The 21,866-nt window shown below is 39.0% G+C and overlaps 4 protein-coding genes across 4 annotated transcripts; 2 read left to right on the top strand and 2 right to left on the bottom strand.

Annotated features, from left to right (window-relative positions):
- Nucleotides 1-2,011: 2,011 nt before the first annotated feature.
- Nucleotides 2,012-3,473, bottom strand: LOC116180653 (antichymotrypsin-2-like). The gene is made up of 4 exons (XM_031500753.1): nucleotides 3,260-3,473; nucleotides 2,428-3,216; nucleotides 2,232-2,379; nucleotides 2,012-2,180 (listed from the first exon to the last, which is right to left on the bottom strand). Exons 1-4 carry the CDS (start codon nucleotides 3,377-3,379, stop codon nucleotides 2,053-2,055), a joined length of 1,185 nt encoding a protein of 394 aa, XP_031356613.1. The 5' UTR covers nucleotides 3,380-3,473; the 3' UTR covers nucleotides 2,012-2,052.
- A 5,429-nt stretch (nucleotides 3,474-8,902) lies between these two features.
- Nucleotides 8,903-10,324, bottom strand: LOC116181148 (antichymotrypsin-2-like). The gene is made up of 4 exons (XM_031501426.1): nucleotides 10,166-10,324; nucleotides 9,327-10,115; nucleotides 9,131-9,278; nucleotides 8,903-9,080 (listed from the first exon to the last, which is right to left on the bottom strand). Exons 1-4 carry the CDS (start codon nucleotides 10,283-10,285, stop codon nucleotides 8,953-8,955), a joined length of 1,185 nt encoding a protein of 394 aa, XP_031357286.1. The 5' UTR covers nucleotides 10,286-10,324; the 3' UTR covers nucleotides 8,903-8,952.
- A 4,618-nt stretch (nucleotides 10,325-14,942) lies between these two features.
- On the top strand, nucleotides 14,943-16,667 carry LOC116181136. Its single transcript, XM_031501413.1, has 5 exons — nucleotides 14,943-15,201; nucleotides 15,259-15,398; nucleotides 15,447-15,899; nucleotides 15,950-16,210; nucleotides 16,264-16,667. Exons 1-5 carry the CDS (start codon nucleotides 14,985-14,987, stop codon nucleotides 16,312-16,314), a joined length of 1,122 nt encoding a protein of 373 aa, XP_031357273.1. The 5' UTR covers nucleotides 14,943-14,984; the 3' UTR covers nucleotides 16,315-16,667.
- Nucleotides 16,668-17,826: 1,159 nt separating this feature from the next.
- On the top strand, nucleotides 17,827-18,550 carry LOC116180283 (putative odorant receptor 85d). Its single transcript, XM_031500189.1, has 2 exons — nucleotides 17,827-18,395; nucleotides 18,449-18,550. Exons 1-2 carry the CDS (start codon nucleotides 18,018-18,020, stop codon nucleotides 18,497-18,499), a joined length of 429 nt encoding a protein of 142 aa, XP_031356049.1. The 5' UTR covers nucleotides 17,827-18,017; the 3' UTR covers nucleotides 18,500-18,550.
- The last annotated feature ends 3,316 nt before the right edge of the window (nucleotides 18,551-21,866 follow it).

The following is a 21,866-nucleotide window of genomic DNA, read 5'->3' as shown; positions in this document are numbered from 1 at the left end:
AATTTGGTCTCGAAATATTTTTGTGGGTGATGGGAAAAGACCTCCTCAATTATTATGTGCTCCTGGTAGCCTGACAAAATTTTACAATAAATTTCTGATTGGCACTTCGTGTATTAGGAGCTGAAACACCTCCTCGCACAGTCTAACCTCCTGATACCAAATTGGAAAAGATTTAAAACGAAATTTGGCTTCAAAATATCTTTGTGGGTGACGGGAAAAGACCTCCTCGACTATTATGTGCTCCTGGTAGCCAGACAAAATTTTACAATAAATTTCTGATTGGCACGTCGGTTATTAGGAACTGAAACACATCCTCGCAAATTATAACCTCCTGATACCAAATTGGAAAAGATTTAAAACGAAATTTGGCTTCGAAATATTTTTGTGGGTGATGGGAAAAGACCTCCTCGACTATTATGTGCTCCTGGTAGCCAGACAAAATTTTAAAAGAATTTTCTGATTGTCTCCTCGAGTATTAGGAGCTGAAACACCTCCTCGCACATTATAACCTCCTGATACTAAATTGGAAAAGATTTAAAACGAAAGTTGGCTTCGAAATATTTTTGTGGGTGATGGGAAAAGACCTCCTCGACTATTATGTTCTCCTAGTAGCAAGACAAAATTTAAAAGAATTTTCTGATTGTCCCCTCGTGTATTAGGAGCTTAAACACCGCCTCGCACATTATAACCTCCTGATACCAAATTGGAAAAGATTTAAAACGAAATTTGGCTTTGAAATATTTTTGTGGGTGATGGGAAAAGACCTCCTCGACTATTATATTCTCCTGGTAGCCAGACAAAATTAAAAAAAAAAATTCTGATTGTCCCTTCGTGTATTAGGAGCTTAAACACCTCCTCGCACATTATAACCTCCTGATACTAAATTGGAAATGATTTAAAACGAAAGTTGGCTTCGAAATATTTTTGTGGGTGATGGGAAAGGACCTCTTCGATTATTACGTTCTCCTGGTAGCCAGACAAAATTTTAATTGAATTTTCTGATTGTTCCCTCGTGTATTAGGAGCTTAAACAACTCCTCGCGCATTATAACCTCCTGATACCAAATTGGAAAAGATTTAAAACGAAATTTGGCTCGAAATATTTTTGTGGGTAATGGGAAAAGACCTCCTCGACTATTATGTTCTCCTGGTAGCCAGACAAAATTTTAAAAGAATTTTCTGATTGTCCCCTCGTGTATTAGGAGCTGAAACACCTCCTCGCACATTATAACCTCCTGATACCAAATTGGAAAAGATTTAAAACGAAATTTGGCTTCGAAATATTTTTGTGGGTGATGAGAAAAGACCTCCTCGACTATTATGTTCTCCTGGTAGCCAGACAAAATTTCAAAAGAATTTTCTGATTGTCCCCTCGTGTATTATTAGGAGCTTAAAAATTATTTATTTTAATATTTACCATCTTATTCATTTTGTACTTAAATGTTTAGAAGCTTTAGGAAATTTACCGCTTGATCCTTGGCCTTCAAGGATCAATTCATCTCATTTTCCCAATATTTGAGGTTAGGAACGAGATTTTGAAAAACGGTTTTCACTGGCCTCTTTGGATGTTATTTGAATGCTTTTTCATTCCATTCCATTTGATTTTTTTTATTTTTTTAGAATTTTGGGTCATGTTGTCAAAGCTAGCCCCCTGGCGGGGAAGGATTCTACTCAATTAATTACATTTTGGTTGATTCTTATTGTCCAAGGAATGCTCTTTTCAACGATACCAAACTTGTTCAAATCGGTAAAACCGTTAAGAAGTTAAAGTAGGTTACTGCAAAAACAATTGAACGCCCCACACCATCTTTGTTTTTGAAATAACTGAGTTTTTTTTACGAAAATGATAGATAAACTGGTTCTCTTTAAAAATGTGAAAAATTTGTTTTAGTTTATTATGCCAAATTGAAAGAAAATGCAATTTTAAAATTTAAGATGGCAGTTGAGCCTTCTGGTGGTCATTTTTAGAAGGGTCTTATTGGGTCACCCGGTACAAATAAGTACCTATTGTATAATCTCGAGTTGTTTATTACAATTTATAATCACATACTCATTATTTAACATAGCGACCGATAAACATAACACCAGCAGGCGACTTGATGAAGTAAATAAACGGATGATCAGCAATGAACTCCTTCGGAGGAGGCTTTTCTATAAAGGACATGGTGTCCATGGTTAGAACTGCAAAACTCAATCATCAATTTGACATTACTTTCTAAGGAATCTACTTACCAGCGGTTGCTGCGGCTGCAACGGTACCCTTTTCGTCTACCTCGATAACTGACTTCTGTACGACGTCGCTGATTTTGATGGACTGCTGACCGGGTTCAGCGAATCCGCTGAAGTCGGCCCAATCTTCGAACGCGTCCGTTATCCCTAGCTATAAAATGGGAGAGGTGATTGGAGGAGGTGGCTGAGGAGGACTTACATTTTGAAGGATCTTGGTCAATTCCACCTTTGTCTCTCGTTTGAATTTAGGTAACTGAAGATGAACCTCGACGTTCCAGTCCAGTTTGGTATTCAAAACGGCTTCGATGCTGTTTTCCAAAGCGGACAGCCCTTCTGCTTGGTTAGGTAGTACTACGACCATCGAAACGTCGCCGCCTTTGTAAGGTATTTCCAAAAACTGCGCGTCTAAATTCGACGACGAGTGGTACTTGAAATATTCAGTGTTATCCATCATGTCAATTTCGATGTGGTTGTCGGATTTGGTAAAGAAATTCTGCTTCCGGGTGGCTCCTTCGTAGAATGGATAAACCCAACTACCCTTAAAGTAGAGCGCGTTGATTAGCACTAGGAGGCTGCTTTTACTCAATTTTAAAGGATCGATTAGGTCGCGTATTTTGTTTTCGCTTTTGGAGGCCACCCAGCCATTTATTTCGGCGGCCGCCGCTGTCCTTTCCTCAAAGTTTATGTTTTGAATTTCGGCCCCGAAGGAATTCTGAGCGAGGTTCTTGTACTCTTCTTTGATCTTGTAGCCGTTCTTGACGTAAATTTTGTTCGCGCTGGTAAGGGTATACTTGTCGTTCCCTTTTAGAGTCGGCAGGAGCTGTTGGAAGGTTTGCTCGACGGTTTTCCGATCTTCAGGGAGATGTAACCCATTCGAGAGTTGTTGAGCGGTAAGTCCTCGGGCGGCGGTTTGGGTCAAGCCTAAAATGATGAGGGCGGAGAGTGGGCAAACCAGAAAATTGTCCCCATTGTTAATTTCTTTCAATTGCTGTGAAGATTTGGTTACGATAGTTCATTACTCGTTGACTTACCTTGTAGACATCTGCTGTAAATTGAACACTACCAGTAGCAAATTGTTGAAAGAGCGGAGAGTTCTCTGAGGACACCCACTGTATCATACAGAACGCAACACAAGAAACAAACAGTTTCATTCTGATCCTTGTACTGGTTTCCACAAACACTGTTACAACCTCGCAAGATCTTACACCTATATATGGAGGGCTTGTCGTATGAAAGGTTGGCCATATCTCAGATTTGGTTAAAGGTCATAACTAACAGTCTTGTTAAAAATGTTTACCACACACTTTAGATAACGCGTAATCGCGTATTTGGTAAATTTCATTTCCCAATCTTGTTAGACATTCAATCTCTTAAGGTTTACTTGAGGACGTCCTACAAACGAATCTGAAACGCCACGAACTCGGGCTACCAAGTGGACCAAGGAAAGCGAAACAAACCTCCCTAAAAAACGAACGAATATTTATCGCACACAGGAGATCTGATTCCAATCAATCTCTCCTCCCATAGAGACTAACCAATCAATCTGGTCGATAACATTGAATAAGTAATTATACTTATTCAATGTCGATAATCAACACTCAAGATTTTGCTAAATGGTCAAATATACATATTGAAATTTCAATTAACCGAAGCTTCTTCCTAGTATGATTGATAATTACCCTAGGGCAAGATCAGCGTTCTTGGCAATTGCAGCTTCTGGACAAACTGCAAACAGCGTTGACAATTGCGCAGAATGGAACTCGTCCAAAATGAAATAGGCGATCACATTCTTCGCCATTTATTAATTTCCTGCTGTTTTAGTGGGTGGGGCGGTTAAAGAAATCTACCTACACCTGATCGGCCGAGCCGAAGGGGATTTCTAAGATACCTGCAGGTCCAGGAGGAAATGAGTTCACGGCTCCGATTAATTCTTCTTGTACGACTTTATTTCTCGCTCGTTTAGGATATCTGCAAAGAGTAGTGATTTTTCGTTTTTCTTTATAACAGTAGTAGAGTGATTAACAGGCGTAGATGGTGCGGATGCCGTCTTGTAAATATACTCAAGGAAAAGGACCAGCACTACTATTTCAAGAGATCCAGTTTCCATTCGCTATATGTAAGGTACTACAAAAATACGTCCTCGACTATTATGTTCTCCTGGTAGCCAGACAAAATTTAAAAAGAATTTTCTGATTGTCCCCTCTTGTATTAGGAGCTTAAACACCTCCTCGCACATTATAACCTCCTGATACCAAATTGGAAAAGATTTAAAACGAAATGTGGCTTCGAAATATTTTTGTGGGTAATGGGAAAAGACCTCCTCTACTATTATGTTCTCCTGGTAGCCAGACAAAATTTTACAATAATTTTCTGATTGTCCCCTCGTGTGGAGCTTAAACACCTCCTCGCACATTATAACCTCCTGATACCAAATTGGAAAAGATTTAAAACGAAATTTGGCTTCGAAATATTTTTGTGGATGATGGGAAAGGACCTCTTCGATTATTACGTTCTCCTGGTAGCCAGACAAAATTTTAATTGAATTTTCTGATTGTTCCCTCGTGTATTAGGAGCTTAAACACCTCCTCGCACATTATAACCTCCTGATACCAAATTGGGAAAGATTCAAAACGAAATTTGTCTTAGAAATATTTTTACGGGTGATGGGAAAATACCTCCTCGACTATTATGTTTTCCTGATAGCCAGACAAAATTTTACAATAATTTTCTGATTGGCACTTCGTGTATTAGGAGCTGAAACACCTCCTCGCATATTATAACCTCCCGATACCAAATTGGAAAAGATTTAAAACGAAATTTGGCTTCGAAATATTTTTGTGGGTGATGGGAAAAGACCTCCGCGACTATTATGTTTTTCTGATTGCCAGACAAAATTTTACAATAATTTTCTGATTAGCACTTCGTGTATTAGAAGCTGAAACACCTCCTCGCACATTATAACCTCCTGATACCAAATTGGAAAAGATTTAAAACGAAATTTGGCTTCGAAATATTATTGTGGGAGATGGAAAAAGACCTCCTCGATTATTATGCTCTCCTGGTAGCCAGACAAAATTTTAATTGAATTTTCTGATTGTCCCCTCGTGTATTAGGAGCTTAAACACCTCCTCGCACATTATAACCTCCTGATACCAAATTGGAAATGATTTAAAACGAAATTTGGCTTCGAAATATTTTTGTGCGTGATGGGAAAAGACCTCCTTGACTATTATGTTTTCCTGATTGCCAGACAAAACTTTACAATAATTTTCTGATTGGCACTTCGTGTATTAGAAGCTGAAACACCTCCTCGCACATTATAACCTCCTGATACCAAATTCGAAAAGATTTAAAACGAAATTAGGCTTCGACATATTTTTGGGGGTGATGGGAAAAGACCTCCTCGACTATTATGTTCTCCTGGTAGTCAGACAAAATTTTAACAGAATTTTCTTATTGTCCCCTCGTGTATTAGGAGCTTAAACACCACCTCGCACATTATAACCTGATACCAAGTTGGAAAAGATTTTAAACGAAATTTGGCTTCGAAATATATTTGTGGGTGATGGGACAAGACCTCCTCGACTATTATGTTCTCCTGGTAGCCAGACAAAATTTTACAATAATTTTCTGATTGTCCCCTCGTGCTTAAACACCTCCTCGCACATTATAATCTCCTGATACCAAATTGGAAAAGATTTAAAACGAAATTTGGCTTCGAAATATTTTTACGGGTGATGGGAAAATACCTCCTCGACTATTATGTTCTCCTGGTAGCCAGACAAAATTTTAACAGAATTTTCTTATTGTCCCCTCGTGTATTAGGAGCTTAAACACCACCTCGCACATTATAACCTGATACCAAATTGGAAAAGATTTTAAACGAAATTTGGCTTCGAAATATATTTGTGGGTGATGGGACAAGACCTCCTCGACTATTATGTTCTCCTGGTAGCCAGACGAAATTTTACAATAATTTTCTGATTGTCCCCTCGTGCTTAAACACCTCCTCGCACATTATAACCTCCTGATACCAAATTGGAAAAGATTTAAAACGAAATTTGGCTTCGAAATATTTTTACGGGTGATGGGAAAATACCTCCTCAACTATTATGTTCTCCTGGTAGCCAGGCAAAATTTTACAATAATTTTCTGATTGTCCCCTCGTGTATTAGGAGCTTAAACACCTCCTCGCACATTATAACCTCCTGATACCAGATTGGAAAAGACTTAAAACGAAATTTGGCTTCGAAATATTTTTGTGGGTGATGGGAAATAGACCTCCTCGACTATTATGTTTTTCTGGTAGCCAGACAAAATTTTAATTGAATTTTCTGATTGTCCCCTCGTGTATTAGGAGCTAAAACACTTCCTCGCACATTATAACCTCCTGATACCAAATTGGAAAAATTTAAAACGAAATTTGGCTCGAAATATTTTTGTGGGTGATGGAAAAAATCCTCCTCGGCTATTATGTTCTCCTGGCACCCAAACAAAATTTTAAAAGAATTTTCTGATTGGTACTTCGTGTATTAGGAGCTGAAACACCTCCTTGCACATTGTAACCTCCCGATACCAAATTGGAAAAGATTTGAAACGAAATTTGGCTTCGAAATATTTTTGTGGGTGATGGGAAAAGACTTCCTTGACTATTATGTTCTCCTGGTGGCCAAAAAAAATTTTAATTGAATTTTCTGATTGTCTCCTCGTGTATTAGGAGCTTAAACACCTCCTCGCATATTATAACCTACTGATGCCAAATTTGAAAAGATTTAAATCGAAATTTGGCTTCGAAATATTTTTGTGGGTGATGGAAAAAGACCTCCTCGACTATTATGTTCTCCTGGTAGCCAGACAAAATTTTAATTGAATTTTCTGATTGTCCCCTCGTGTATTAGGAGCTGAAACACTTCCTCGCACATTATAACCTCCTGATACCAAATTGGAAAAGATTTAAAACGAAATTTGGCTTCGAAATATTTTTGTGGGTGATGGGAAAAGACCTCCTCGACTATTATGTTTTCCTGATAGCCAGACAAAATTTTACAATAATTTTCTGATTATCCCCTCGTGTATTAAAAGCTGAAACACTTCCTCGCACATTGTAACCTCCTGATACCAAATTGGAAAAGATTTAAAACGAAATTTGTCTCGAAATATTTTTGTGGGTGATAAAAAACCTCCTCGACTATTATGTTCTCCTGGTAGCCGGACAAAATTTTAAAAGAACTTTCTGATTGTCCCCTCGTGTATTAGGAACTTAAACACCTCCTCGCACATTATAACCTCCTGATACCAAATTGGAAAAGATTTAAAACAAAATTTGGCTTCGAAATATTTTTGTGGGTCATGGGAAAATTACTTTCATTTGTTTACCAAATTCTGCGGGGTGAAATTCCTAGAGATCCAGTGAATCGTCGAGATTTATATTTGCTTGCGAAGTTATGTAATAGATTCATGATAAAGTGCTTGGGATTGCGTGAGATTGATATCTGGACGGTCTTGAATATTCTCTAGTGAGTCCCCCATTGGAAGAACCTTACGTGGTATAGCTAAGTCTTTTAGAATGTGGAAGGCCTTAGGAACTGACCTAAGCCCGACACAGTCCCAAATGGAACCATTGAATCGTTATTATTATGGTAACCGCACGGCTAGTTATTTTTAATTCTACCTTTACAGTCGCCATCCGTCTTCCGTTGTTATCTTTGCGCTTCGCTATTTCTATTTATATTAAGCGTAAAGCGGAACCACCGAAATTTCTGCTACCGACGTCCCATTTAAGCCAATAATACGCCGGCTTCTTTTGTTTACACTGAAAATTCATCTTGGCTAAGACGAAACCATTAAAGCGGGAGACTTCACTGCTACCTTGGCCCCGCCTGCAGAAAAATCTCCTTCAAAAGAGTTCGCTGCAAACCACTTCTTTCAGCGAAATTCTAGAACTTGCCCTATAAGCATTCGTCCTAAATCATTATCCTTCAAAGAGAAAACTACCCTTAACGGTACTCGCCCATTGCTATCCATATCCCAAAAGAGCGCCACCACAAACTGGTTTTGCTTTAAACGCGCTGGCGTCTGCGGAGGATCTGCCGAAGTCACTGTCCGAGATGCGGAAGCAATGCGATTGGGTTTTGTGCTAGTGGGCGATGTTGAACGAGATGGATTCCTTGGAACGCAATGGAACATGGACCTTGTCGGAAGGACGAAACGCTATGTGTGTTCAAAATAAAGTCTGGTAAAGATAGGAGTCCAGCACGGTACAAAGAGTTGCCAAAGGATTCAGCCAGAAAGTTAGTCAGTTTCGGAGTATAACGTTGCAATGTTTTTGTGCGCAGACCGCGGTTTAATAGCGGAGCGGACCACAAATAAAGGTTCATTACCATTTGCACACGAAAACATAGTCTCGAAGCAAATCCAGAAAAAGAACCCAGCACTAGTACTTCAAAAGATCCAGTTGCCATTCGCTATATGTAAGGTACTGCGAATTTTTTTTTGACTTGTATAAAAATAACGATCGGTTCTCATTGTGAAGAGAACACAGTAATCTGAGTTCTAACATTCTTTGGCGTGGGTAAATTCGGTGTCCAGTATCGCTGACACTTCCATCGCTTTAATTCATGAATGAGGTTACCCTATCACCGAGGAATATTACGAAGTAATGTACAAATAAATCATTAATTGGGTAACGTCGGGTTGTTTATTACAATTTATAATCACACAATCATTATTTAACATAGCGACCGATAAACATAACACCAGCGGGCGATTTGATGAAGTAAATAAACGGATGATCAGCAATGAACTGCTTTGGAGGAGGTTTTTGTATCAATGAGTAAGTTTTTACGGCGTGAACTGGAAAAGTTAATCAGCAATTTGACAATGCCTCTAGTTAATCTACTTACCAGCGGTTGCTGCGGCTGCCACGGTACCCTTTTCGTCCACCTCAATGACTGACTTTTGTACGACGTCGCTAATTTTGATTGGCTGCTGGCCGGGTTCACCGAATCCGCTGAAGTCGGCCCAATCTTCGAAGGCGTCCGTTATCCCTAGCTATAAAATGGGAGAGGTGATTGGAGGAGGTGGCTAAGGAGGTCTTACCTTTTGAAGGATCTTGGTCAATTTCACCTTTGTCTCTCGTTTGAATTTAGGTAATTGAAGATGAACCTCGACGTTCCAGTCCAGTTTGGTATTCAAAACAGCTTCGATGCTGTTTTCCAAAGTGGACAGTCCTTCTACTTGGTTAGGTAGTACTACAACCATCGAAACGTCGTCGCCTTGGTATGGTATTTCTAAAAACTGCGCGTCTAAAGTCGACGACGAGTGGTACTTGAAATAGCGAGTGGCCTCCATCATGTCAACTTCGATGTGGTTGTCGGATTTGGTGAAGAATTTCCTCTTGAGGGTATTCCTTTCGTTGAACGTGTAACGCCAGCTGCCCTTAAAGTACAGGGCGTTGATTAGCATTAAGCGACTGTCTTTGCTCAGGGTAGAGGGATCGATCAAGTCGCGAATTTTGTCATGGGTCTTCGAAGCCACCCAGTCGTTCATTTCGGCCGCTGCCGCGTTCTTTTCCTCAAAGTTTATGTTTTGAATTTCCGCACCGAAGGAATTCTGAGCGATGTTCTTGTACTCTTCATTGATCTTGTAGCCGTTCTTGACGTAAATTTTGTTCGCGCTGGTAAGGGTATACTTATCGTTGCCTTTTAGAGTCGGCAGGAGCTGTTGGAATGTCTGCTCGACGGTTTTCCGATCTTCGGGGAGATGTAACCCATTCGAGAGTTGTTGAGCCGTAATTCCTCGGGCGGCGGTTTGGGTCAGGCCTAAAATGATGAGGGCGGATAGTGGGCAAAACAGGAAATTGTCCCCATCGTTTATCTCCTTAAGTTGCTGCAAGGATTTGGATATGAGAGTTGATTACCAATTAGGTGTTGACTTACCCTGTAGACATCCGCTGTAAATTGAACACTACCAGTTGCAAATTGTTGAACGAGTGGAGAGTCCTCCGAGGACACCAACTGTATCATACAGAAGGCAACACAAGAAACAAACAGTTTCATTCTGATCCTTGTATCAGATTTCACAAGCACTGTGAGATGACCCACGCCTATATATGGACGGTCATATCAGATTATTGGTTAAAGGTCATAACCTGACATTATTGTTAGAAATGTTTACCAAACACCCGAGATAACTCGTAATCGCTTATTTGGCAATTTTTAGATCACCAACTAATTAGGATTATTAATTTAATAAATTTCGTTTTTGTCCGATATAACATGCGATAGTTTTGAAGCATGAGCATTTTTGCCTAGAAAAGATATCAGTTTCAGGGGATGATTTATTGGGGTTTAACTGCATCTGCATAAGCGAGACAAGTTGGGGTCTAGCGGTCGTTGCTTTTGTGAGTCACTTAATAATTTATATACAGGGTGTCTTATGCAAAATGATTTATATAAAACATTCTTCCTATGGAGGGGCTCACGTAAGGGTGCTATGCAGATTTACACATACCTAACTACCCCTTAAGGGCTAAGCCTTACGGAAACTTAATCTTATAGAACCTTATACTTTTTGTTGCATACCCTTATTCTACATCGGAAAATAATAAATTTTCGTGGGAAACATTTTTTCTCTACATTTTCGGTTTTTTGAAAACAGTCTTCCAAAGGAGCGATTTCAAATAAAGTTACGTATTATATTTCAACTAATTTTCCAAAAATCTGGTCATTGAAGTACAATTGCTGTAGAGATCTTGTCCGTACATTTTTAACTCCCATTTTACTATCTATACTCTGCGTTTTCCCCATGTCCCTTTAAGCATTATGTTAGATGTTAGTGTACCTCTCCGTGCTTTCTCTTGGGCCATTTCTGGACTTCGGGAATCTTGTCTACTTGTCCAGGACTTCCTACGACCCCATTCCTCCTGACAGCTGCCTACTTTTGCCTAGGAATTCTGCACCGCCAAGCGCCGTTTAACTGTCGTCAGGTTCTCACTCAGATGACAACTTGGAGGAGTCTATAAAAGCTGCCTTTTCCAGTACCACCTTTATGCAAAGAGTAGTATAAGTATTCTTGCCTTTAGGCATAGAGTAAATTCTATGCTTTAGGTGTGTAGTTTCCAAAAATTGTAGGTTTCCAACCACCTCCTTGAACTCTTAAGGGCCTGGTTGTTCTCGCACGAGATGATTCGGAATTTGGTCACTGGTGAGGTTGGGTTAGAGTATACTAGTTAGGTTAGCTCAAAAATCTTGTATCAGGAGAATATAATGTGCGAGGAGATTAAGGTTAGGAAACATTTTTCCCGTAAAATTTTGGTGCAGTCGATTTTTGGTAAAAATGGAAGGTAATAACTGCCTTTCTTTGAGCCCCGAAAAAAAAAAATTGTCCCAGATCGATCCGGAAAAAAATTTTCTTATAGAATGTGGCCTGTAGAATTCATAATTTCAAATAGTTCCAAGATTGGGCTACTAGTTCAAAAGTTACAGCCCTTTGAATTTTTTTTCGAAATTGGTTTCTAGTCAACAATTTTTGATTGAGAGGTCTAATCGAAAAAGTACGAATTGTTTTGGATTCTACGCACCAAAATTAATAAGAAAAAGTGTTTTCCCGAGAAATTTTGGTGTAGTCGATTTTTGGTAAAAAAAAAGGAAGGTTATACACTGCCTTTTTTTGAGCCCCGAAAAAAAAATTGTCTCAGATCGACCCGGAAAAAAAATTTTCTTATAGAATGTGGCCTGTAGAATCCATTATTTCAAACAGTTCCAAGATTGGGCTACTAGTTCAAAAGTTACAGCCCTTTGAATTTTTTTTCGAAATTGGTTTCTAGTCTATAACTTTTGATTGAGAAGTCTAATCGAAGAAGTACGAATTGTTTTGGATTCTGCGCACCAAAATTAATAAGAAAAAGTGTTTTCCCGAGAAATTTTGGTGCAGTCGATTTTTGGTAAAAAAAGGAAGGCTATACACTGCCTTTTTTTGAGCCCCGAAAAAAAAATTGTCTCAGACCGATCCGGAAAAAAAATTTTCTTATAGAATGGGGCCTGTAGAATCCATAATTTCAAACAGTTCCAAGATTGGGCTACTAGTTCAAAAGTTACAGCCCTTTGAATTTTTTTTCGAAATTGTTTTCTAGTCTATAACTTTTGATTGAGAAGTCTAATCGAAAAAGTACGAATTGTTTTGGATTCTACGCACCAAAATTAATAAGAAGAAGTGCTTTCCCCAGAAATTTTGGTGCAGTCGATTTTTGGTAAAAAAGGAAGGTAATTACACTGCCTTTTTTTGAACCTGAAAAAAAAATTGTCTCAGATCGATCCGGAAAAAAATTTTCTTATAGAATGTGATCCAGGAGGTTATAATGTGCGAGGAGGTGTTTCAGCTCTTGATACACGAGGGGACAGTCAGAAAATTCTTTTAAAATTTTATCTGGCTACCAGGAAAACATAGCAGTGGAGGAGGTCTTTTCCCAACACCCACAAAAATATTTCAAAGCCAAATTACGCTTTAAATATTTGCCAATTTGGTATCAGGAGGTTATAATGTGCGAGGAGGTGTTTAAGACTCTAATACACGAGGGGACATTCAGAAAATTCTTTTAAAATTTTGTCTGGCTATCAGGAGTACATAACAGTCGAGGAGGTCTTTTTCCATCACCCACAAAATTACTTCGAAGCCAAATTTCGTTTTAAATCTTTTCCAAGTTGATATCAGGAGGTTATAATGTGCGAGGAGGTGTTTCAGCTCCTAATACACGAAGTGCCAATCAAAAAATTATTGCAAAATTTTGTTTGGCTACCAGGAGAACATAATAGTCGAGGAGGTCTTTTCCCATCACCCACAAAAATATTTCAAAGCCAAATTACGCTTTAAATATTTTCCAATTTGGTATCAGGAGGTTATAATGTTCGAGGAGGTGTTTAAGACTCTAATACACGAGGGGACATTCAGAAAATTCTTTTAAAATTTTGTCTGGCTATCAGGAGAACATAATAGTCGAGGAGGTCTTTTTCCATCACCCACAAAATTATTTCGAAGCCAAATTTCGTTTTAAATCTTTTCCAAGTTGATATCAGGAGGTTATAATGTGCGAGGAGGTGTTTCAGCTCCTAATACAAGAAGTGCCAATCAGAAAATTATTGTAAAATTTTTTCTGGCTGCCAGGAGAACATAATAGTCGGGGAGGTCTTTTCCCATCACCCACAAAAATATTTCGAAGCCAAATTTCTTTTTAAATCTTTTCCAAATTGGTATCTGGAGGTTATAATGTGCGAGGAAGTGTTTCAGCTCCTAATACACGAAGTGCCAATCTGAAAATTATTGTAAAATTTTGTCTAGCTACCAGGAGAACATAATACTCGAGGAGGTCTTTTCCGGTCACCCACAAAAATATCTCGAAGCCAAATTTCGTTTTAAATCTTTTCCAATTTGGTATCAGGAGGTTATAATGAGCGAGGAGATGTTTTAGCTCCTAATACACGAGAGGACAATCAGAAAATTCAATTAAAATTTTGTCTGGCTACCAGGAGAACATAATAGTCGAGGAGGTCTTTTCCCATCCCTCGGGCCTACTCTGTGCAGAGCGGGAACCAGGAAATCAATAACGGCCTCCGAATTCACAGGGACTAAGCAATCTTGGGATACGAGCGTCCGCGGCCAGGGGATTGGCATGCGCAGCCAGACCCGCCAGCCTCGTGATGGAACGGGCAAGCGACGTCACCGGTGACTTACGCCTATTGGACTAGAAGTAACGTCGTGGCAATTTTCAACTTTCACGTTTTTTTTTTCTGCGAAAATCACGGCCGCAGCGTGAAAATGACTTGATGTAGAGGATGGCTCGCTTAATTTCTTTCTTCGCGTGATCCCGTGTGGCTAGGCACCCATCGATACCTATATTGTCTCTACACTGCCATGCGCAAGGCAACCTACAGGAAGTAGCTACGAAAGGCGCAGCGATTCGCCTGTCTGGGGGTCACTGGGAGTCACTGGAGTCTTTGGTCATGGAAGCACTTTTGGGACTAGAGCTTTTACACTTATCTGTGGAGGCAGAGGCTAGGAAGATCACCGGTGTCCTTACGGGACACTGGATGGTCAACTATCACCTGCATAACATTGGGCTCGCGGAGGAGTCCACGTGCAGGTTCTGTGGCGAGGCAGATGAAACTACCGAGCATGTGGTCTGTCACTGTGACGCTTTGATCAGGGACAGATATCAACTCCTTGGAGTTATCTGGAGCCGGGGAGGGTGAACCAACTTAGGCTAAACAGGGTCATATCCTTCATTGAGAGGAACGGGCTCTGAACTCAGTTGCGAAAGAAAGGGGGTCGGCACAATGAACCGATTAGCTCAAACTCTTCGCGAGAACGACTGGCGCTGATTTGCACTGGGTGACGCCGTTTCACGAATGCTCCCTTTCACTAATTTCACTCATATTTATACGTACCGCATTTTATGTGTCGATCTCCTTACAACGCCGGATCGTTTAACAACCCCGCTCTACCTAAGTGAAAATTTCTTAAAAAATTACGTAACCTTAGACCAGAAGGAGATTTATATTTAAAGTGCAGTTGGAGGGTTCGTTATATATTATTTAAACGTAATTATGTGATATAAGGCCGCGTTGTTACATTGCTCATTAAATTAAGAAGGAAGTTAATGGCTACATGCATATTTTAGAGTGACACAATTTGCTTCTACGCGGCGCGGTTTCAACCTAAGCAGTAAAATACGTACTTCTCATACAATTACCCTCTTATAGTATGCCGCAGGAATATTATTTCTCACCCGTAAGAAAGTACTCGAAACTATCAGGGTTGTTCCTTAACAAAGATGTTAGCAAATATGAGAGCATGATTTCCGTTGCTATTATGTGCTATTTCTACATTTTTGTCGTTTGCAAAATCCTTGTATTCTTTGAAGATGTCGGCGTGTCTAACAATATGCAAGATATCGTAGTATTCTTCGTCTTTACTAACGGTAAGGTCTCGCCCTTTTATTGATGTTCAGTCCGATGATGGTCAATACTTTTTCCAGTAATCCCACATTCCACAATAATTAGACTTAAACGACTGGATTTGGTAGAATTGATGAGAATGGCTGAGGAGATCTACGTTTGCGAGAGCGATGCCCTAAATGCCTTTTACGAAAAAATGAACAAACAGGCGGCTCTTGTGGTAAAAATGTCATTAGTAATATGCTTAACCAAAAATGTACTCTTTCAGCAAAAGTTGGTGTGTCCTTTTGGAATCGGTGTTGTCGTACTAGCGTTTCTCATGTGGTTTGTGACTGGAAATGAAGATCCATTACCGTTTGGACTAATGCCTTCCTGGGCGATGAGCTACAGTCTTATAGGTTGCGCCTTCTGGGAAGTTCTTACCTCTCTTTTTTTATCACACGAGTACACGATATGCATGGGAATAAAACTATGCGTTTTAGTACATCTGTATGAGCACTTCACACATTTGAAAGCCGAAATTCAGAGTCTCGACGAAGACTGTCGAGAAAGGCGCTCTGATTCGCATTATCTCCAGAACCGACTAGCAAGCATATCAAGGTATCACGCCTCCATTCGGGCCCTCGCTCAGAAGGCAGACGCCACCTTTAATTTATGCCTTCTATCCATTTACCTGAACTGGTCAATTTTCATATGCACTTGTTTGCTTCGTATCGGCTACGTGAGAGCAGACAACGCCCCCACAGCTCAAATTTAACCCAACTCTTCCAGATTCAGCTGTTCAGCGGCGAATTCTGGTATTTGGTTATCTACTTAAGTGCGGGATGCTCCCTGCTCTTCGGGGACTGCTTCTCCACGCAGAGGGTGATAAACGAAAGCGAAACCGTTGGAGACGCTTGCTACCAAATCGATTCCGTCGGATGCGACTTGCAGTTCCAAAAGTCTCTGACGATGGTCATTAAAGAAGGACAAGAGCCCGTTGTCTTTACCATTGAGAAATTCGGAAATTTCTCTGTTGGGTCCATACAGATTGTAAGTAATGGCGCACGGGTCTGTAAGGATGACATGATCTAGCTTTTTTGCAGATTTTAAAAGCGTCGTTCTCCTACTATACTTTCTTGAGGAGTTTCAGCTGAACGAAGAGCGCATCATGGAAGTGATCTTCATTGTACTGCACGTAGGCTAAATAATTAATGTTAGATATAACACAAATGCAATCAAAAAGCTCGTTTCACTACCACCTTCTTAAAAACCATAATTATGCCCTATCATGACAAGTCCAAATCCTGTTCATTCACATCGTACCATTTGGTTTAATTTTTTGATTAAACAAACGGTTTCAAAGGTCTCTTGTACCGTGTAAAGAGCATGTTTCCCCATGTATCCTTATTATATGTGTAGGTAAATATTATGAATTTACAAAATAATTGAAGATCAATTTTTATTTACACAAAAATTGGTTTGGTTTACTCCGAGAGCAAAATTCAAGGCAAAATCACTGTATACTGTAGACAATGTACACTAGTATTTTCTAAAACTCTCTAGAAATTTTTAGAATTTTTTTAGAACTTTCTAGAATTTTGTTTAGAACTTTTGTAGAATTTTTCCCCAAACACACATGCATGCATACATTATTTTATACAACTTTTAAAATTTTGTAGAATTTTTTTAGAATCTGTTAAAATTTAAGTATACAAAGTGAAGTTATTTACCCCTCAGCAAAAGGGAAAGGTAAAACTGAGTAACACTAAGTTTGGCATATTAAATTTTTTTTGGCAATTTTTGGGACCTTAAGTTCGAAAATTTCCCTCTCAATTTTCTCATTCTCCATTGTAGGTCAAACCGATTTTTTTATGTTTTGAGAATTGTAATATTTGATTATTAAGTTAAACTTTTCGTAGCCAGTCTTTTTTTGAAACAGTCAAACAGTCAAATTTTGGTCAATTTTTGGGCTGTCAGAGACTATATTGTTTTGCGGATTTTGGCTGGTGTGGGAGGTATGGAATACCCCCCTGTAAACAAATATCTTATCTTATCTTATGACTAAAAAAATTTATTACTAAAACGGCCACGAGAAAAACTTGGAAATTATTTTTAAGTTTTTGCAATGGCCGCTAGGTGGCGTAACTGCAAACTGGAATCTAAAAAAGTGATTTTTCTGTGAATACCGCTATATTAACCTACAAAAAAATGCCCGGTCTTTGAAGTTGACGATAATCTGAACAATTCTTGTTTGACAATTTTTCGTGTATCTCTAAAAATGAAGTGGTGGGAGGTATTCAAAGGTTTCCGTAAAGAACACCCTGTATCTTCGTAACGACTGAGCCGATTTTAACAAACTCGGGTTAGTTCAAAAGAGCTATTCTTCAGCTACAAATATGATACTATTTGAAGTTTTGTTAGTTTGACATATCACCGCTTGAGGGCTTTTATCGACGTTCCGACAGAAATGGTTAATTTTCTCAAAAAAATTAAACGCATTGGTGTGATTTTTTTTTAATGAAAATTATCCTGTTTATGATCGGTAACGGGTAGGCATCTGAACTGATTTGGACTAATGCCTTCCTGGGCGATGAGCCACAGCCTTACAGGTTGTGCTATCTGGCAACTACTTAGCCAACTTCTATTAGCACACGAGTACACGACAATTATGAGTATAAAACTATGCATTTTAGTACATCTCCATGAGCACTTCGCAAATTTGAAAGTCGAAATTCAGATCCTCGGTGAAGACTGTCGAGAAAGACACTCAGACTCAGATTATCTCCTGAATCGACTAGCAAACATATCACGCCTCCATTAGAGCCCTCGCTCAGAAGGCGGACGCCACCTTTAATTTATGCCTTCTGACCATATACCTGCATTGGTCAATTTTCATATGCACTTGTTTGCTTCGTATCGGCTACGTGAGAGCAGACAACGCCCCCACAGCTCAAATTTAACCCAACTCTTCCAGATTCAGCTGTTCAGCGGCGAATTCTGGTATTTGGTTATCTACTTAAGTGCGGGATGCTCCCTGCTCTTCGGGGACTGCTTTTCCACGCAGAGGGTGATAAACGAAAGCGAAACCGTTGGAGACGCTTGCTACCAAATCGATTCCGTCGGATGCGACTTGCAGTTCCAAAAGTCTCTGACGATGGTCATTAAAGAAGGACAAGAGCCCGTTGTCTTTACCATTGAGAAATTCGGAAATTTCTCTGTTGGGTCCATACAGATTGTAAGTAATGGCGCACGGGTCTGTAAGGATGACATGATCTAGCTTTTTTGCAGATTTTAAAAGCGTCGTTCTCCTACTATACTTTCTTGAGGAGTTTCAGCTAAACGAAGCGCGCATCATGGAAGTGATCTTCATTGTACTGCACGTAGGCTAGATAAATGGTCATTATCTTTAACCATATGTTAGATATAGCACAAATGCAATCAAAAAGCTCGTTTCACTACCCCCTTCTTAAAAACCATAATTATGCCCTATCATGACAAGTCCAAATCTTGTTCATTCACGTCGTACCATTTGGTTTAATTTTTTGATTAAACAAAGGTCTCTTGTACCGTGTAAAGAGCATGTTTCCCCATGTATCTTTATTATATGTGTAAATATTATGAATTCACAAAATAATTGAATATCACGGCGGCGGTCGTCGGCACGTGACGATAAACTCGGGCGCTACCAGAAGACCCTGCTTCTGGCCAAGGTTTGTCGATTCCAGGAAGGCCCAGATACCCAGACTCAGACTGCGAAAAAGGCGGTTGGAAGCCCCAGGTGATCGGACGGAGAAAACGGACAAATAATTATTTCATCAACTAAAGCTACGGGCAGGAAAACAACGGAAAGCAAAACTCCTGTAATTAACGTAAGAAAAACGTAAACTTTTCAAACATCTACAGAAACGCACATCTGATTACCTACGGTTAATTATATCTACCTACTTGCCCAGATCGAAACCTTCAAGTTCATAATTTTAATTGACACCACTAATGTCCCTTGGAATTTCGAATTAACCGCAAAGGTCTCTTTATCAGGTTGATAACCACGTAAGTGCGGCTTTCAATTATAATACTGAATTTGACTAACATCATCGCATAATTAACTACCGGAGCTGAATTCCTAAAATATTAAGTTTTCTCCTGCTTCTCCAAACCGAGAGCTGTCAGATGCGATAAAAGTCTACAAAAAGAATTACAACTTCACATTAAATTACCATCGGCAGCTAGGGTTTCCCGTATCAGTGGTTAAAACAGCTCCACAAATGAAAACATCACTTTTGCGTTTTTACTCCTAGAAGAAATTAATAGATCAATCTGGCAGATACGGTTTCTAGTAACGAAGCGCGCTTCTGAATTTGTCCAAGTACCAAGTGTTCATTTAAGCTGGTAGATTCCATTGTACGGTGTGTTCAATAACGTTGGTATAATGTATTCCTTCTACGAAAACGGCTGCTTCGTTACATACCCCCCTGCAGGAAGATCTAAAACATCAGTCACGGAAACAACGCTGCTATGAAAATTACGTGGTAAGATGATTTATTCAATTGGAATCTTTTGGGATTAATTTTTAAGGCGACCCAACGGAGGCGGCTGAAACATTCTCTCGAGCTTCGTAGATTTTTCATCCCCTTGAAAAAGAGGTGTTTTTTTCAGAAATCGTGAGATCTTGGAAACGGTTCAACTTTATGGGCCCAAACAATTATCTTCTGTTTTATCATAAAAAAGGCTATGTTACCTCCAAATTTCAAACCCCTACGGCATTTTTTCGCAAAAATAAGAATAAAGAACAAAAAAACAGTTTTTCCGGTTTTTCTAGGAAAATTGGAGGTTATGAAATAGTGTGGACACAAAAGTTGCTCATTTTTTAAATCTCTATAACTTTTACATTTAAACATTTTCGTCTAAAATCAATAGTTTTGCCACAATTTGCAAAATACCACTTTCCACCCCTTTCAACCCCCGTGATTTCACCCGCGGAAAAATTCAGCTGTTTTAATTATTTTTTCCCAATTTCTATTCATTCCACCTGCCTGAAAAACCCGGTAACTAATTTTTTTCATACAAAAATATTATATAGGCTGGACTATTAAGATCTAATTTAATTTATTAATGCACTAGCTGACCCGACGGACGTTGTCCTCTTTCCTAGCTATACCTACCTAATCAATTTGCACTGGAATAAATAATAATAAAAAATTATTTCAAGAAATTGCGCCTGTGCATGCGCGATTCTGCCTTTTTATGTCTAAGAATATGTGTACCAAATTTGGTTTCAATCGGTTCAACCGTTTAGCCGGAAAAGAGATTGACACACTTGCCCCAAAATCTCCCCATCTCTCCCCAGAATAATAAAAAATAAAGGCACTCACTTCTACGTTGCTTTTGGCGATTCAGAGCTAGCAACTTACCTTTTTTTTCTGCACCAAATGCCGTAATTTGAAAGCAATTGTTGTATTTCTGGATATGATTAAAAAAATGTATAGAATCTGGCCCATTTCCAGAAACCAAGGAATGCCCTGGTGGCGGTACCAATGGCGTAAATTTCGCTTGGCCACTGGCGCAACATAATCCCGGGGCTTCAGTTTTAAACTTAAAAGCCTTGCAATGTGGACACACAATGTTCATTGGTCTAATAGCAACGATTTACTGTAAACTGTAATCGATTGTTACGTTGTAATTAAATTTAGCTCGATAGGGATTAAAGGGGACATTTCTGCTCGTCAGTTGCACTTATTCGTATAATTATACCGGGTGGTGCACGGTAGGTAGGAACAGGGATTTAACATGGGAAATTAGTTTTATGCAATATCCTGCCCTCCTGTACTTTTTACAGAAAAAACTGTAGAGTTTAAAGTTGTTCAGAATTAAAAGGTGCATACAAAACTGTTTTTACATATTTCATTAAGCTTTTGATATACCCGCAAATTTAAAAATAAGTTTCAACATTTCTGTTATTAGTAGCAATAGCCATGACTTTTGTTGTTTTATGAAAATATTAATAACAGAAATGTTGAAATTTATTTTTAAATTTGCGGGTATACCAAAAGCTTAATAAAACATGTAAAAACAGTTTTGTATGCATCTTTTAATTCTGAACAACTTTAAACTCTACAGTTTTTTCTGTAAAATGTATGTACAGGAGGGCAGGATATTGCATAAAACTAATTTCCCATGTTCAATCCCTATGTTCCTACTTACCGTGCACCATCCGGTATGTTTGACTTGTAGGATTACGAATTCTGCGACCTAAGTTGGTACCATGTTGATTGTTGGTACGTCTAAATAGTAGCATCTACAAAAAACTAAAATTCAACTGAAAATAGAAATTAACTACCTACTGTTTCTGTATAACTATGTATACCACGTGTTTAGTCTATCAACACTTACCAAAAATGGATATTAGGTATATCAAACTTTTAATATAAAAGGCGCGATTGCGGTGAAATAACATCGACATTTCTCAAAAAAACTGACGGATATATGCCGATCGATGTAGCTGTTAAAACAATTGCTGCCGCACCGTCAAACGCGCGATGTTTAAATATTCGTTAAGTTTTCTCCAATTTTCCAATTTTCTGCGCGATTTTCTTAGTTTTTCTTGCCGTAAGAACCTTCTACGCAGTATTAGAAAACTTAAAAAAAAAAGATGAATGAAGTCGGTAAAGTCGTTCTAAAGTTATTGCGTGACCAGAAGAAACAGGGG

This window comes from Photinus pyralis, unplaced genomic scaffold (genome assembly GCF_008802855.1).
Source record: "Photinus pyralis isolate 1611_PpyrPB1 unplaced genomic scaffold, Ppyr1.3 Ppyr1.4_LG9, whole genome shotgun sequence".
NCBI lineage: Eukaryota > Metazoa > Arthropoda > Insecta > Coleoptera > Lampyridae > Photinus > Photinus pyralis.
This window is presented reverse-complemented; position numbering and strand designations above follow the sequence as displayed.

What these genes read in the sequence shown, in the direction of transcription:
- LOC116180653 (XM_031500753.1), bottom strand. Translation starts at nt 3,379, where the DNA reads ATGAAACTGTTTGTTTCTTGTGTTGCGTTCTGTATGATACAGTGGGTG. An exon ending in TTACAGCAGATGTCTACAAG is followed by an intron (nt 3,217 to 3,259) that starts GTAAGTCAACGA and finishes AAATCTTCACAG; the next exon opens with CAATTGAAAGAAATTAACAA. An exon ending in TGCAGCCGCAGCAACCGCTG is followed by an intron (nt 2,181 to 2,231) that starts GTAAGTAGATTC and finishes TGAGTTTTGCAG; the next exon opens with TTCTAACCATGGACACCATG.
- LOC116181148 (XM_031501426.1), bottom strand. Translation starts at nt 10,285, where the DNA reads ATGAAACTGTTTGTTTCTTGTGTTGCCTTCTGTATGATACAGTTGGTG. An exon ending in TTACAGCGGATGTCTACAGG is followed by an intron (nt 10,116 to 10,165) that starts GTAAGTCAACAC and finishes AAATCCTTGCAG; the next exon opens with CAACTTAAGGAGATAAACGA. An exon ending in TGACCAAGATCCTTCAAAAG is followed by an intron (nt 9,279 to 9,326) that starts GTAAGACCTCCT and finishes CCCATTTTATAG; the next exon opens with CTAGGGATAACGGACGCCTT.
- LOC116181136 (XM_031501413.1), top strand. Translation starts at nt 14,985, where the DNA reads ATGCCGCAGGAATATTATTTCTCACCCGTAAGAAAGTACTCGAAACTA. An exon ending in ACAAACAGGCGGCTCTTGTG is followed by an intron (nt 15,399 to 15,446) that starts GTAAAAATGTCA and finishes GTACTCTTTCAG; the next exon opens with CAAAAGTTGGTGTGTCCTTT. An exon ending in GTTTGCTTCGTATCGGCTAC is followed by an intron (nt 15,900 to 15,949) that starts GTGAGAGCAGAC and finishes CAACTCTTCCAG; the next exon opens with ATTCAGCTGTTCAGCGGCGA.
- LOC116180283 (XM_031500189.1), top strand. Translation starts at nt 18,018, where the DNA reads ATGCCTTCTGACCATATACCTGCATTGGTCAATTTTCATATGCACTTG. An exon ending in CTGTTGGGTCCATACAGATT is followed by an intron (nt 18,396 to 18,448) that starts GTAAGTAATGGC and finishes GCTTTTTTGCAG; the next exon opens with ATTTTAAAAGCGTCGTTCTC.